The 16,364-nt window shown below is 25.4% G+C and overlaps 1 protein-coding gene across 1 annotated transcript; it reads left to right on the forward strand.

The window, feature by feature from the left end:
• The first annotated feature begins 2,559 nt into the window (after nucleotides 1–2,559).
• LOC145836269 (uncharacterized) lies at nucleotides 2,560–14,820 on the forward strand. Its single transcript, XM_082944088.1, has 9 exons — nucleotides 2,560–2,570; nucleotides 3,201–3,430; nucleotides 7,468–7,823; nucleotides 9,774–9,863; nucleotides 11,031–11,120; nucleotides 11,333–11,404; nucleotides 12,375–13,835; nucleotides 13,973–14,041; nucleotides 14,503–14,820. The coding sequence occupies exons 1-9, from the start codon at nucleotides 2,560–2,562 to the stop codon at nucleotides 14,536–14,538; spliced, it is 2,415 nt and encodes an 804-aa protein (XP_082800214.1). The 3' UTR covers nucleotides 14,539–14,820.
• Nucleotides 14,821–16,364: the final 1,544 nt, after the last annotated feature.

A 16,364-nucleotide genomic window follows, 5' to 3' on the forward strand; every position in this document is an offset into this window, starting at 1 on the left:
GGGGGCTAAACTAATATTTAAAAGTCCTAGCAACCATTCAACAGAGAATGGCTGGAAATGAATAGTGAACAGGGGAAAAAATGCAAAACAATTGTCATTGAAAGTTAGGGTTAAACTGATGTGTAATCATAAATTAAACCACCTTTAAAACAACAATTTTAATAAAACAATAGAAAACGGTATACAACTAAGCCTTATTTTCAATGAATTTCTAATTAATGAATTTAAATGTTAAACCGAAAAAATAATATAATCGATATTCTGCATCATTTACTAAATGCAACTAAATTTATTCACTTTATTTTTAGAAATTTCGATTTGTTTTAAAACAAAGCGATTTTGTACATCTAAACAAAGTAGTTTAAACTTTCGACTTTATTTGTTATAAAAGTCCTTACATTTATTTAAAAACGCAACAAGAGTTGTGAAAAAAAAATGTTTTTTAAATTTCCAAGCTGCAAACACGACATCTCACGGTTAAAAATGTACAAAGAAGCAAAAACATTTTGTTTGTTATGACGACAAAAATAAGCGCTTAAAAAAGTTTGGTCAAAAGACCTAAAAACAAAATTTTGCTTGTTGAGTAATATACCACGGATACAGTTTAATGTCTCGTCAAGGACTTGAAAGATACGATAAAAACAGACATGACTTATCAATTCGTAACGTCACAATTTAAAAGATTTCAGACGTTTTTTTTTATGAACTTAAAGTAATATTTTCTGGTTTTCGTTTTTTTAATTAGAATATAAATACCTTTCTTATACTTAAAAAAAAACTTTTGTATAAGTTTTAGCTACTTTTTTTGCACTTTAAGTTTGTATTTACAGGGCCAAATGAAGAATATATTATTATTTAAGTTATATTTTTAAGTACTAATATTTTAACTTCAACAGCTATTGCTGTGTTTTTCAAACTTAATTAGCATGATTATTTGTTTACTTAACAACATTCACAAAACTAAAAATTATCTAAAACTTAAATGTTACGTAACAACGTAGACTAAAACGTTTAAAACTTTTAAAAAAAAGTTTTTTATGAGAAGTTTTACGATAATAAAAACACCGAGACTTAAATCCATTTTTATGTTTTATTACATTGATTTATTTGGTTTCAATCTTAATGGTTTTTCAAAACAGCATAATCTACAACAATTATTTAAACTCTATTCTTTTTATGATAATATTTCTGACCATTTTTTAAATTATTTATTGTTTTGTACTTGATAATTAACTATATAATTTTTTTGTTGTGATAAACTTGTTGCATCACTATGCTTAGATACAATTTTGTAAATTTATAAACAATCCAGCTGAACTAGTACATATCTTAAACAATCCCTATGTATAGGATATCAGACTTATTTTTTTTAGTTTTTTAATTTACTTTTGATAACATTTTACAAAAAAAAATATAGTTTTGTACGAGACCGACTTATACTATTGTTTTATATGTTATTAGTTTTTTTTTGGCGTATTTTAAGCTTCATAAAACCAAGCTTAGAATATAATAATAAAAATAATAAAGAAAAACATGCTTATTAAACAAACATCAAATGTATACTTTAAAAACATTTTTTTACAGTTTTTGATTTATTTGTTTAAAAGTACAGTTTATAAATATAACCGTAAGTAAACGTTTAACAAAAATTAGTTTTCAATAATTTAAAAGAAACTTTTTACTTAAAGTTACAAAGTAATTTACAAAGTTTATTAACGAGCCCGTATAAAAAATTTTATTCATAAAGCATTAAATCTGAGTAGACTTATACAAGTTGAAATGAAGAATAAAACATAAGACAATGAATCAAAAAAAATTATGCTTAAAATTCATGTTGTACTATTGTTTGCCTAAAATTTATAAGCTTTTAAGCGCTACCAGTTTTACTTTTAAACATATAGAGGGGCTAAACTAATATTCAGAAATCCAAGCATACCATGCAACACAGGATGGCTGGAAATAAATAGTGAACAGGGAAAAAAATTGCAAAACAATTGTCGTTTAAAGTTAGCGTTAAACTGATGTGTAATCATAAATTAAACCACCTTTTAAACAACAATTCTTCATTCACTAAAAACATTGCGGGTTTTATTTTACTAAAACCACACCTAGCAACGACAACTTTTTGTCTAAATACGATTCGTATTAACATCTAAAAGTCAATTTTTTGTTTTGGCGAAACTTAATACTATTTTGATATAATTTCTAAACTTATTTTAGCCAAACTTTAGAACATATTTACAACTTTTCAAATTAGAAAAAATAGCTTGTACATATTGATAAGACCTAAAAATATAATTTTCTCAACATACATTACTTTTTGAGTTGTGGCATTTTAAACATATTTCTAAGAGTTTGAGTTGTCGGAGTTTGAATAGTCATGTACAAAATACCACGGTAACTGTGAAGCAGCCTTATCAATTAAAATGTCTAAGAAGTGAACTTTTATCCGGAAATTTCTTCTTCAAAGATAAAAAACTATGCATTTGTGCATCTTATTTAGCAGAGTAAAAAAAATATTAACATTATTTTTAAAAGGGAAAATTGTATTATAGCAAAATGTCGGTGATGTTTTTGCTGTTTTCCCTTCTAAAAATAATGTCAATATTTTTTTTACTTCGCTAAATAAGAAGCACAAATGCATAGCTTTTACCGTGGAGAAGAAATTTCCAAAAAAAAAATAACTTCCTAAACATAAACATTACTAAAAACAGCAACAACGCCTTTTCTACTTCTGTGTAAAGATAAGAAATTTTTGTACACACTAAATTTCCTTGAATTCGTTTTACCCCAACAAACGAAAATTAAAAATCATAAAATGCATAACCAACAGAGATATTATAATTTTCACGACCGACTGCTTAGATTTCGACAATATCTACAATATTTTTCTCTCGTTAGGTTACCCCAAAACAATCACCAAGAAGAAAATTAAGGCAACTCAGTCCAAAATGAACCGCATATCCTCTTTCGGCCCACATCCTTGCCCAGTCTAACTCCGCCTTCCTTATATGGTTGAAAACTCATTTAGGTTGGCTTAGCAAGATTCAGTAGCTATAAAATCCACCTTAATAGCGTTTCGCTACGTGTTGTGTACAGCACCAACCACCGATTAACGGAATCATGAAAATGCCACACCTACCCATGATTTAGGTAATGTAGTATACATATTTAAATACAATGCGGAAATGACTAAGTAGGTCGAACATCTCATCGTTTCCACGTCAGGCGAGAGCAGCATGTCACGAAAGGTTTATTTTTAGTGACGACGCTAAGCCAAAAGGTGAACAATCATCCGTATATGAACAACTCCTCAGTAATCCTAGTTGTGCTGAGAACTACCTGTACCTGGATAGTAGATATGAAATTCTATCCAGAGCGAGAAACTCTTACCATCTCTCAGTTCTAGAACTATTGTTTATTAGAACTCGTGAGCCGAAAATATGTAAACAATGAGGATTCAACAAGTTAAGACTTTATAAATAGCGTGTGTTTAGTTTTATTGTTGTGTTTTTTGTAACGTACATTTATATTTTCTTTGAAATGAAATTTCTACTATGTTAAATGTATTTTATTCTAACAATTATGTCTTAAAAATTACTTAAAATCAAAAAAGTATATATAGCTCTAATATAAACCTTTTTGGAAAAAATTTACACTTAACTCTTCATGACCTAACTATTTTTAGTAGACATTAATAATAATTATAGATAACTAAATTTACACCATGTTTTTATCAGTTTTTAGCAAGCTTATTTTTATGATGCACTATATAAAATTAATTGATAATTTTTTTAAATGAGTGATTTATGTTAAATTTTTCAAAGTTAAATTTAGATCTAAAGTTTAAAACCATACAAAACGGCAAACTGCACAAAGGTTTCACAAATTTTCACTGAAATGCAAGTGTGAGCATAAAATAGGTCACAATTAGTTCAATATTATAATTTCTAGAAGACTAACTTCTAATTTCAAAAAAAAAGTTTTATCAAAAACACTACATATAAGTTAAAATTTTATTAGTATATGATTATGTATATAAAATTATGCATTCTCTTTTCAAAATTTTTCAAAATTTTAAAAATTCATTTAAAGTTTACAATTTTTATTTTAAAGTAGCAGGGTAGCCAAAAAGAATAAGTTGTTTGTTTAATAAAACTATGTTTATTCAACTTAAAAAGTCATGCTTGAGTAATTACTGGCGACTATTTCGTTTTCATAATGGCAATTTAAGCAAATAATTTAAAAGTTTAGATATAGATATAAAAGTAATAAAATCTGTTTCTTTATCAAATTCATTTTTAGAATTTTTAAAGTCAAAAATATTTATAAGGTTATTATAAATCTTAAAGCATTTAATTAAGTATACCTTTATGAGAAAAAGTTAAAATTTAACAACTCACGCGAATATTTGCAATACATCCTTGCTTAGCTAAAATCCTAAGTATCTTTTCCTAAAAGGACATTTTATCCAGTGTTGATAAAACAACAATACCATATCTTATGACCCCCCCAGCAACAAAAAATTATTTCAAAGCTGTTTAAAGTATACTTTATAGTTGGTTTTTTTATAAGTAGTAATTAACAAAAATGATGACCCAAAATATATGCAGTTCCATGCACCAAAATGAGAAATTATCTGGTAGGATTAATTGTTTATTTAGATGTGTTTTCCTTATTTTAAATTTTTAATTGCTGTATTAATTATTAATAACAATTGTAGACTATGCATTAATAATGATTTTTACAAATGGTTGATTTACTAGTTTACCTTAATATTATATTTTGAAAGTTTTATTCTATGTATGTGGAATCCTGCACATTTAAAAATTATGCTTGAGTAATTTCTGGCGACTATTTCATTTTCATAATGACAATTTAAGCATATAATTAATTAGTTTAGATATATACTTAAAAGTAATAAAATTTGTTTCTTTATTTATAATATATTTTTTATTTTTAAAGTAAAGGACTTTTTGCTTTAATCTTAAAGCACTTGATTAAGTACACCTGTATGAGAAAAAGTTAAAGTTTAACAACTCACGCGAATATTTGCAATACATCCTTGCTTAGCTAAAATCCTAAATATCTTTTCCTAAAACGACATTTTATCCAGTGTTGATGAAACAACAATACTATATCTTGTGACCCACTCAACATTTCATAGCAACAAAAAAATATTTCACCTACCTCAAAGCTGTTTATAGTATACTTGATAGTTTGTTTTTTATAAGTAGTAATAAACAAAAATGATGACTCAAAAAATATGCAGTTCCATGCACCAAAATGAGAAATTATCTGGTAGGATTATTTATTTAGATGTGTTTTCTTTATTTTAAGTTTATAATTGCTGTATTAATTGTTAATAAAAAATGTAGACTATGCATTAATAATCATTTTTACAAATGGTTGATTTACTAGTTTACCTTGATATTATATTTTGAAAGTTTTATTCTATGTATGTGGGTTCCTGCACATTTATCTCTTAATTGGTTTTTTTTTATATTCAACAAATTTTAAACTTATTTATGATCTAGACAGAAAACACTCCTATATACACTTATAACACAAAACTTTTTAGAAATAAAGATTTATTTAATAATAGAATTATGCAGTTAATTTAGTTAAAATTTGTGGTACCAAAATATTTTATATATTTGTTGTGTTAAAAACAAAAAGTAAAGGTTATACAATAAAATTTTAAAATTAAAAAATAAAATCTACAAATATTTTGTAGTTAAGCTTGTTTTTTTGTTTTCAAGTCTGGATTTATTATTTACTTTATTTAGTTTTGACATGTTTTAAAAATATTAATGCATAAAAATTCCTCATATAAAAACCATATAAAAATATTAGGTTTTTTTTCCTGGATGTGATAAAATTATAATTTAGTTTTTTCTTTGTATTGTACTTACTTTAAATAACAAACTAGTTTATTGCTGACAGTATTTTTAGCAAAGTATAATTTAATGAAGAAAATAGTTGATTATCTTTTAAAATTTATAATCTTCTTTTTTTTATTAAAAATAAGCAATCTAATTAATATCTATGTTGCACTTCCTAGGGCTAATTTGTGTTTAGAGAAAAAAAAAGAAAAATTGAATTGTTACCAAATTGTTTTAAATAAAGAGGTTTTTTTTGCTGATATTTGTTTAGTATATTTAAAAAAAAAATCATAACTCTGAATCAATTTTATATCAAAAGTTATTATGCATATTAGGAATATTTAGTATTATCAACTTTTCCATTAACTTTTACCCAACTTTATGCTATTTTCATACCCAACTATTCTTAATTAGTGCTAACTTTGTTTTTGCCAATGAAGTTTTTTGCTAGATTTAAAGTAATTAGTACAATCAAAATTAAATCTTTTACTTAAATTTAAGTAACATTTTTATCATTCCTAATTTAATGAGCTTATAAAATTATCCTAATAAAATGTTAAGTTACACAAGTTGCTTTAAAAAGTGCTTAAATTAGCATATTTGTACAAGTAAAACTTAGGTTCTAATGAAAGTTTAACAAAGAATTTTTTAAATATATACAATCGTTCTTAAAGATTTATTCATTAACACCAATATAAAGTTGAGTTGCTAAAATAAAATGACATGTAAGTTATATCATGTGATTGAGTTGAACTAGTATCAATTAACTCAGAATATCTGGTTTTATTTGTTGCTAATACTTGTATAAATTTAAAATAAATGCAGACTAATCCAGGTGAAATACATTTGTTAAGTCATAAATTTGTGTACTTTATTTTGATAAGTTTTTTAAACTTATAATCTAAGTACACTTATTAATTTCTTTACTTGTGTTTTGTTCTCGGTTTATGCTGTGTACTGTACAACTTGGTACATTTTTTGTGAACACTGGTTTAATGTAAAATATACCAAGGTATAATTTTATTAATTACAAACAGGGTTGCCACACATTGTACTCAAATGTTGTTAAGTTTTTTAAAGTATCCAGACGGCTTAGCACAATTCAGAATATTTTGAATTTTGTTTTTGAACTCCAGATAATTTTAGGATTTTTCAGTAATCTCATGACAGATTTTTTTCTAGATTTTGAATGATTTTTAGGTGATTTAATTTTAAAACTTTTTTATTTTATAAGCAATTTTCTTGAAGAACTTAATTTTTATAAATTTTGAAAGGTAAAAAAAGACTTTTAAAGAATGAAAAAACTTAGGATGACTCAGGACAATTTAAGGTCACTCAGAGCAAATTTTTTTTTGGCTCAACCCAGTACAAATAACTGGTTTAATGTAGAACTAATTTTAATTAAATTGAAACAGACTAGTTTAATAGTAAATATGTATTATATCTTTTAATGGGTTTCTTAAATACAAATTGCACCATAGTTTCAATAAATAAACATTCTGTTCACATGAAAAGTACCAAGTTGTTCACATTCAAATTTTGTTAAAACTTTTTAACTAACCAAACAAACTTTCACATATAGATTCAAAATATTTATATACGCCTATAATATTGGAACTGGTCAAGCGTGAATTTGCCAACACCCATGCCAAAGTATCAATTGAAGCTTTGTCCATCATTGTGTGCAAATGCACTAAGGATTGTTTCAGGTATCACTTGCAGAATCCCGCGTTCAGAATCACACACAATTGGCTGAATGATTTCATTGTGCAGTACAAGTTAGATGAAAAGTACAGCGTCAAGCAGAATCCTTTGAAGTCTTCATACAGATTTGAGTTCAGAGGTGAATCAGGCCAATCAGAGCAAAGATTGAATGAATTCAGCCAATCAGAGCAAAGCTGTGTGGTTCTCCCTGGGAGTGGGGTTAAAATTTACAAAGTAAGGTTTTTAGTATTTGTTGATTTTCAAGATTTTTTAAAGTATTTAATTAAGGTCAATGGAGGTTGCACCTTTATACAATTTGATCTTATTTTTAACATTTCTTAATTATCTACCTGAAACTTTTAACTGGTTTATCAAATTAAATTATTTTTGAAATTAAGAGTGCTAATGTTTTCCCTTATAAAAACTAACATTGCCAGTTATTTTATAGATCAGAGTATAGACTATAAGATACTTATGATAAAAAAAAACTTTTGAGATATAACCAGTTTTGTAAAAATAATCCAATACAACAGTATAGAATCAAAATTTTTCAGGCCAATTTGTTTTGGAATTTTTTAAAATTCATAAAAAATCTACTTCTTCATTATAAAGAAATTTACTTCAAAGTTTTGTTCTTTTTAATATTACAAACAACTTGTATGAAGCAGATTTAAAAAAAAATACTTACAAAAATAAAAAACTCTTTCCTACAAGTCTTTTAAAAATAATTTAAGATAAATTTAAAAAGTTTGAAAGCAATTGCTCAAAAATGAAGTAGGTGATAGATTTTAGTGAAATAGTCTATTTTTGTCTTTTTAGTTTTTGATTGCTTATATTTTTTAAGTTACTTCGGGATTTCAACAAGTCTTAAGGAGTAACTGGTAGCTTTATTATGTAAAAAATAAGTATCAATTTTGAAAACGTGTTTTACCTCCCCCTCATTCCCCTTTTTTGCAAGTTTGAAATGATGAATTTAGTTATTAAGTATAATAGTTTTAACCAGTTAAATGTTAATTATTATTATAAATTTTTATTTCTTTATATATCCAATGTGCATATTTATATAATTATAAGTTCATTATTTTAGCTAAGTTTTCATCATTAAGCTTTGTTTTAAAGTCTCAGTTGATAACTAACTTAATATTATTTATTATAGATACATAGATTTTGGGCTTGTTTTCAAATCTCTAACTTTTTCTAAGCATAAATTATTAAAATATTACTATTTATTAATAGTTATAATTAATTATAATTTTTACTAAGTTTTACACTTGAATACAATTTCTTAAAGTGCTTATAATATTTCAAGATTATTTAGGAAGTATTTAATTAACTTAGTTTTAAATTTTAAGTAAACTGGCATTTATATTTAAACTGAAGCCTTACAATTATTTTTGGGTAAAGAATTAAATAGTAAAATAAGTATTTATATTGTAAAAAGATTATTATAATTTAGTTAGCAAATGCTTTTCTAATACAACTTTCTAATATAACAATATGTTTATTGAACTGTTAAGTATGTGTATGTAAGCATATTTCAATAGTAATATTTTTGGAATATCATATTGTAAACAGTATTAGCAGGGTTGCCACAAAACTTGGAATCCTGGAAAAACCTGGAATTTGAAAAATAAAAAAAAAACCTGGAATTTTGAACAAAAATCATTTAAAAACTCGGAATTCCAAAAGTTTTTTACTTGTAAAGCAGTAAAATATTTATTTGACCTAAAAAATCTATCATATAGACAAAAATTATTTGTAATCAAACATTTAACTTTTTTTAAAGAAAACACACTTAAAGTAGTTTCACAGTTTCTTTTTAATGTTTTTATACTACTTAACACAGTTTTTAACCTTAAACTTAATTTCAAACTAAAAATAGACCTAAAACAGTGTAGTTTCAAAAACCAGAAGAAGTTTTTCAAAACCAGTGGCAACCCTGTATTGATACTTAATACTATGTTGATATTAAAACAATGTTAAATGTTTCCATACTTTTTAAATAAATGTAGCTTATATATCACTGTTTAGTAAAACTAGTATGATACAGTAATGCAATAGATTTAAAATAATTTTAAAACAACTAAAGTAGTATAAAAACTATACATTTAAACAAATTAACTGTGTTACTCTACACCAAGTTCCACAAGTGTGTAAGTTTGCTAAATAATAATTGTTAAACAGAAGAATCCCACAAACGTGAAAAGTGCATTGCAGACAGTTAATGAAGTTATTGATGCTATTTCTAAAAATGGAATACCTTCACATCTTTATGTTAGTTTTTAACTTTTATTACTTTCTAAATCAAAAAGTTGTAAACTTATCTGTTTTAATACGTTATATGTGTAAAAACTTTTTTTAATTTGAAATAAGTAAATTGTTTCAACAACTTTATTAAGTTAGATAAATATATTAATTAAATTTATAGTATTTATATAGTTCAGTGCTTATTTTTGGTTATTAACAAAAGTTCAAAGTACCTTTCTAGATTGCAGCTTACTTAATTAGAAAAAAAATCTTGTTATCTTCAAAATAGTTTCTAATGCTTTCTTTAATTTATACTTTGAAAATTTATTGTATGTAATCTTGGTAATTTGGGATTCACTTTTAACCTTCAGAACTATAACTTTTGCTATGTTTTCTAAGTTTTTTAGTTGATAAAAAAGATAAAAAATTACAAAATAAGATCAACTTGTAAAAATCAAGGTGGACCCCCCTATGCCCTTAATTAATGATCTACAATTAACTTTGTTTTCAATGTTAAAATTTGACCATAATTTTAATTTAGTTAAATATTTATTATTCTTATTATTTTTTTAGTTCAAAGTTCACTTACGTAAAAGATAAATTAATAAAAATAAAGTTAAAACTGCCATATGATAACAATGCAAATGTTAAAAAACTGTCATGATTTGATATAAATGTTGCAAAAATGTTAACATCATTGTAAATGTGTAACATCACATACTTTAATTTTTTTTACTTACTAAGTTGTGTTCTCTTTAAATTAAAACTTTATCAATTACAAGAGTCTTGCACTTTTAAACTAAACAAAAATATACCATTATTTGAGTCTTATCAAAGTAGTTGACACCAAAAATACATAAAACTTTTAGCTTTGCTCTTGTTTGCCTTACTTACTCAATTTCTCTTTAAACTTAATGAATTATGTTTGTTTGAAGTTTTATTAAACATTTTTGACTGAAATTATTTTGTATATTAATGTTTAAAACTTTTTATTATAATTTCATGTTTTTTTGAATAATTTATTAATCACTTTTCTCATTGGGTCTACCACTAACAATATAGTTAACTTATATTAATATTTTCTGATTACTATAATCTCAAGCTGAATAAGGCAAACATGTTACAATAAAATTTTGTGTATTTCTATTGGTTTAATATAAAAAGAGTAAAAGTTATGTACTTTTAACTAAACAGGACAAAATAAGCCAGTACAATCGTTCAGATGATCCAGTTTACAAAGATTATCTGCCAACATCAGCTTTAGGCTGCAAAAAATTTTTGAAGGTTTGTTGGAGTTCATACTTATGCTTACTTTTTTACATAATAAATTATAAAAAGCTAATTTTCAATGAGGAAGAATTATTACGGTTGTATAAAGCTATAAAAAACTAAATAAATTATTTATGTATGACTGTATAGACTTTTTTATTCAACTATTTGTTAAAATTTTACCAGTTTTACTTGATAATATTAACACAAAAATGTTTTTATTATAGATTGCAAAAATCACCAAAGAACAAGTTGAATTGGAAATGAAATATGCAAATCAAGAAATTTCCAAAAAATTTGTGAGTTACATTACGAATAGGTTTTATATTGAAAAATTTGTTTGCTAGATAAAAAGTAATAAATGTAGTAAGCTTCGCTAAAGTATATTATAAAACTTTCCTTGTCTCAACCAAAATCAAGTGTTGAAAATACCTACATGATCAAGATATACTCATAATTATACTATTTGGTATTTTAAAAATATTTTGTTAGTTTTTTTATTAGTTTAGTCTAAATAAACTGTTTGGTCAACTACAATTTTATAAGTAGTATGTAATAAGTTACAAAGTTTAAAGTTATCATCATAAAATTAATTAAGTTTAATTCACGTATTTAACAAACGTATGTAACAGTTTATGACTAATCAATTGTTAACAGTGTTTTACTAATATTTTTAGTAAGTGAGTTTCTTACGAAAAAATTATAATAAATTTAAAAGTAGTCGAAATACCAGGTAAATTTCCAGTTGAAATTTAGTTATTAATTAGAAATTACTGTAAACATTTATTATAATTTGAATAAATAAGTCATTTATATTTTTTTTAAAGTCCTAAAAAACCTTGGATTTCGAGCAATTTTGTAATGGAAATATTAAGACTTAGATTAGATACAAAAAAACTGTTTTAAACACTAATTTTTGTTGTTATTTTTTTATTACAAAACATAATTCAAGTGGTATTCCAGTTTTTCAATATTTTTGTGCATATAATACACTTTTTACCTTAGATTTAATCTATAACAGAAATGGACTAAAAAACTTGTACTTTTAAAAAACTTAAGGAAAATTTCAAAACCTGAAAAATATTTTTAAAAAACCTTTGGCTGTTTATTATATCTAATTAATTAAACCTGTGAAACAATAACATCAATAAAAGTTATAATATAAATATTTTTTCTTAACTTAAAAGTGATATGGCATTTAAGCATTATACCACTTATTTTCAAAATTAAATAAAACATACTGTTACTTATAGATAAATTTTCATATAGGTTCCAGGCTGCCACAACATCAAATACGCATCAGTTTCGCAACCGATCAAAAGAAAGCCACTGGAGATAAAGTTGACAGAACCGTGCAGTAAGAAGCAGAAATTATCAAACGGTGTGCTGCGAAAACCGTTGAACTTGTTGGAGAGGTTCTCGATTGCTAAAGTTCAAGTTGATTTGAAAAAATCTTCGTGGAAGAAACCGGTGATGCATGAAGTTGCAATGCCCGAGTTGAGTTGTAAAAAATCAGTTGATGCTGATAATCAGTCAGTTGTTAGTCACAGTTCTTCAGTTGCAAGTGCCGTCTCTTCAGTTGTTTCTGAACATAAAAGTTCTGAAAATATTGAGCTTGAATGTACTAACAAAAAAGCATCACCCAGAAAAGTCTCTACTGATCTTAAAGCAGCTCTTAAAGGTGATCTTCATAAAAACGTTGCTAGTGAGTGTCCTTCAAAAACAAAGCCACTTACAAGCTCCAAATGTTCGCCCACAAAAATTTTCACTCATTTACAAACGGCTGTCAATGGTAACCTCCCTAATAAATCAGCTGAGTTGTCACCAGACAGTAGCATCAATTCAACACCTGAAAAGGAGAACAAAAACAAAAGAAGAGTGTGTTCAGAAAAGACTGAAAATTTGAAAAAGTTGCGTCTGAAATGTCAAAACAGTGCAATCAAAATAAACAGTTCCTTGCCAGTTAGTGGTTTGAAACACTTGAAGAATAATGAAAACAAAATAATATCACCAAACAAACAGTCCTTGTTTAAAAAGTTCAAAAGCCCTAAGACTGCCAACCAAAGCCGGCAGAATTTAAAAGAGTTGGATTCCAAATACCAGAGTTTAAAGGCGAAAATAGTAGAGTATCTGAATTCAGATTCAGAGGAGGAAATTTCTTACAAAAAACAAACAGACCGCAAACCTCTTTGGAGTCCTTCGGATTCTGAAAATGGTTATTCTTCTGAAGATTCAGGCATTCTACCTCTGAAATCTGTGAGAAACTGCAAACTGAGAAAGGCGCCAACAACTTTTTTCCCAACAAATTTTATGAATGAGAAGTTGAAAGCAAACAAAGTCATTGTTGTCGACAGTTCTGATAACGAGTGTTCATCTGACGAAGACGTCTCAAATGTTCAGTTTCCAACAAAATGTCTGGCCCAATCGACTCCAAAAGTCCCCAAGTCGAAACAAGAAGTTTCGAACGCAACTGCTTGGGATATTTCTGATAGTGAAATAAGTGAAGACAGTGGGAGTTTTTCAAGTAATTCTTGTGAAAATTTCAGTGTAAATTCAACTCAATCAGAAACCGAAGGTCAAGCTGAGCTGAACAGTTTACATGAAATCTTAAGTCAATCACAATGTCTAAATGTTTCTCCACAATCTTCAAATCTTCCCATACTTCAAACGCAAGAACAATCTAATCACGAAAACAGTGGACTGAACAAGACACTAGTTTTCAATAATAAGGTAAATAATTAACTTAAAAAAAATAATAGTTTGATCAAAACTCTAACTTAATTATACAAAATTAAAACTTTATAAATTAGTCATTTTCTTATTATATTGTTTTTAATTTGTGGGATACTAAAAATTAATTTTTACAGGTTTTAATTGAAACACATGGGTGTTACATATATCAAGAAGAAATAGATGAAGCCGCTGAATATTCACAGGTTTGTTATAACTCTGAAAAATATAAGTTAATATATACTATAATAGTTAAAAGCAAGGTTTTCATTTTTAAATGTTAACATAGTTACAATAAATACTTAAGTTAATAGTTCTTCCGCTTATAATTTATTTTTGTTTTGCATTTAATTTTATTCTTAATTCTTCTTGATTTATTTTTTGTTCACTTCAAAATGTTTAAATCTCTGTAACAAGATGTTTATGATAAAATGCTTTTATAGAAATCAATAATTTACAGCATATATTTTTGAGTTTTGTTTAACTACCATTTTAGAAACTTATATACTTGAAATAGTTTTTTGTTTTACAAAATTGCATAGTTTATTAAATTTTAAAATAATTTTATTAATACATTTTATCTGCTGTTTTTAATTTTAATCACTTAAACATATCTAAGTCTTTAGAATAAAACTAAATAAACAATATTTAATAACATTTTTTGCAGTATTTAGAAGATTGGCTGGATTCTGTGACGGAGTGAAAATTAAAAAGTCGATTTCTGAATTTTATTGTTCCATTTTATATTTTGTTGACTTTTTTGTACCAGATCATGAATTGTTACTTTTGTAGTTTTTTACCTCTTTGTGCAGTTTAACCTTATATTGAATGATTTGACATTGAAAGACATATATTTTGAGTTTATTTACTTAATCGTTTTAAATATGTGTTTGCAGTTTTAAAAGTTTATGTTTTTCTATATATATATACTTTATGTTACTTAAAACCTAGTTTATTTCCTTTTTGTTCACCTATTTTCACAAATGCTAAGTTTAAAATAAATCATACAAATTAAAGTGTATAAGTAGATTTTTTTATATCTTAAGTAAAGTTTAATATTATAAACTATTAAAGTACTTTACGCTTAGTGTTTAACGTTATTTAATATTAATACATTATAAATGTATTTTTACTTCATTGTAGTGACAAACATGAAGTTAATCTAAAATACCAGGAACTTGTATTATTATGATAAAAATACATTTGTAAATTTTTTGACTCTTATACGAATATAAACTGCGGTATGTACGAAGTATAAAGTTAAATAAAAAACTTTTTGCAAGTTTTCATTGCTTCATAGCTAACTAATTAAAATAAAATCTTTACTCAGTAAATTGATCAATACTTTATAATCCATAAAAATAATTGTACATTTTACTAGCTTAAATATTGTTTGGCAACTAATCTTGTTGATGCCCCAGGTTTACCTGAAAAAGTTCCTGAAATTTGCAAAAATATTTGGCAACCCTGTTATTAAATAAATTTGTTCGGTCTGTTTAATTTTTAAAGCTTAACTCTAAAAATTATAAGAGATCTTAAATATAATGTTTCTAATAAGAATAATGGTCATTATATTAACTACTAATGTGTACTAAAAATCAATTTAAGAGACGTTTCATAACGTTTTTTCAAACTATATTTTATTTGTTTTACACAAGTTCTTAGAAACTATGAACTAAATATCGTGTTCTAGATGGTTTTTGATCTATAACAATACATCTTGAGTTCATCTTTATAGATACAACTTCAGAATATTTATCTTCAGTTGACCTAAGACAACAATGCTTTCTTCAAATTTTTACCGTCTCAAATTGAAATGATATGTTCAAAATTTACAAGCTAGTATTATTTATTGTTAATCTTGTATATCTTTATTAAAAGGCATGTTTGTTCAGTTTTACCTTTAAGATAAAATAGTTGATCAGGGATCCATTTTTAAATTTGCAAGTCAATAATTAAGAAAATGCAAGTTATATATAGTTAATTATAGGCTTTACTTTAGAACTATATATTTACTTTTTTTTGTAAATTTTTTGTTTGTTAATTTTTGTATGATCTGCATACAATTATTTACCAAATTAAAATTCCCAGATTTTTCCAAGCTGATAAAAAGTATTATCAGAGTTGCCAAAACACCTTGGTTTGAAAAGTTAAAAAAAAATTGAATAAAAATCAATAAAAAATCTGGAACTGTTTTTACATGTTAAGTGACAAAGTTTCGATTTAACACTTAAAACCTATCATAAGGGAAAAAACTCTTTGTGTATTATTATTATTTTGGTTAAATCGCACTATTAAGTCAGTTTTACAACATATTTTCAAAGTTTATATGCTATTTAGACAGTTTTTTTTTTAATTTATACTAAAAATAAAATAAAAAGATTTCAAGCCTCGAAAAAATTAAGAAAACCTAGAAGAAATTTACAAAAAAAAGCCCTACAAAATATTTTTATGTTATACTAAACGTAGAGTTTAGAATTTTTATATTAAATTATTTTGTTTGCTCTTAAGTTTCGTGAGTAAAACCTT

The sequence above is a fragment of the Thalia democratica genome, chromosome 5 (assembly GCF_965202585.1).
Source record: "Thalia democratica chromosome 5, ktThaDemo2.hap1.1, whole genome shotgun sequence".
NCBI classification, from domain to species: Eukaryota; Metazoa; Chordata; class Thaliacea; order Salpida; family Salpidae; genus Thalia; species Thalia democratica.

Coding starts and splice junctions, on each gene's coding strand:
- LOC145836269 (XM_082944088.1), top strand. Junction 11,121..11,332: donor GCTGCAAAAAATTTTTGAAG/GTTTGTTGGAGT, acceptor TTTTTATTATAG/ATTGCAAAAATCACCAAAGA. Junction 13,836..13,972: donor CACTAGTTTTCAATAATAAG/GTAAATAATTAA, acceptor TAATTTTTACAG/GTTTTAATTGAAACACATGG.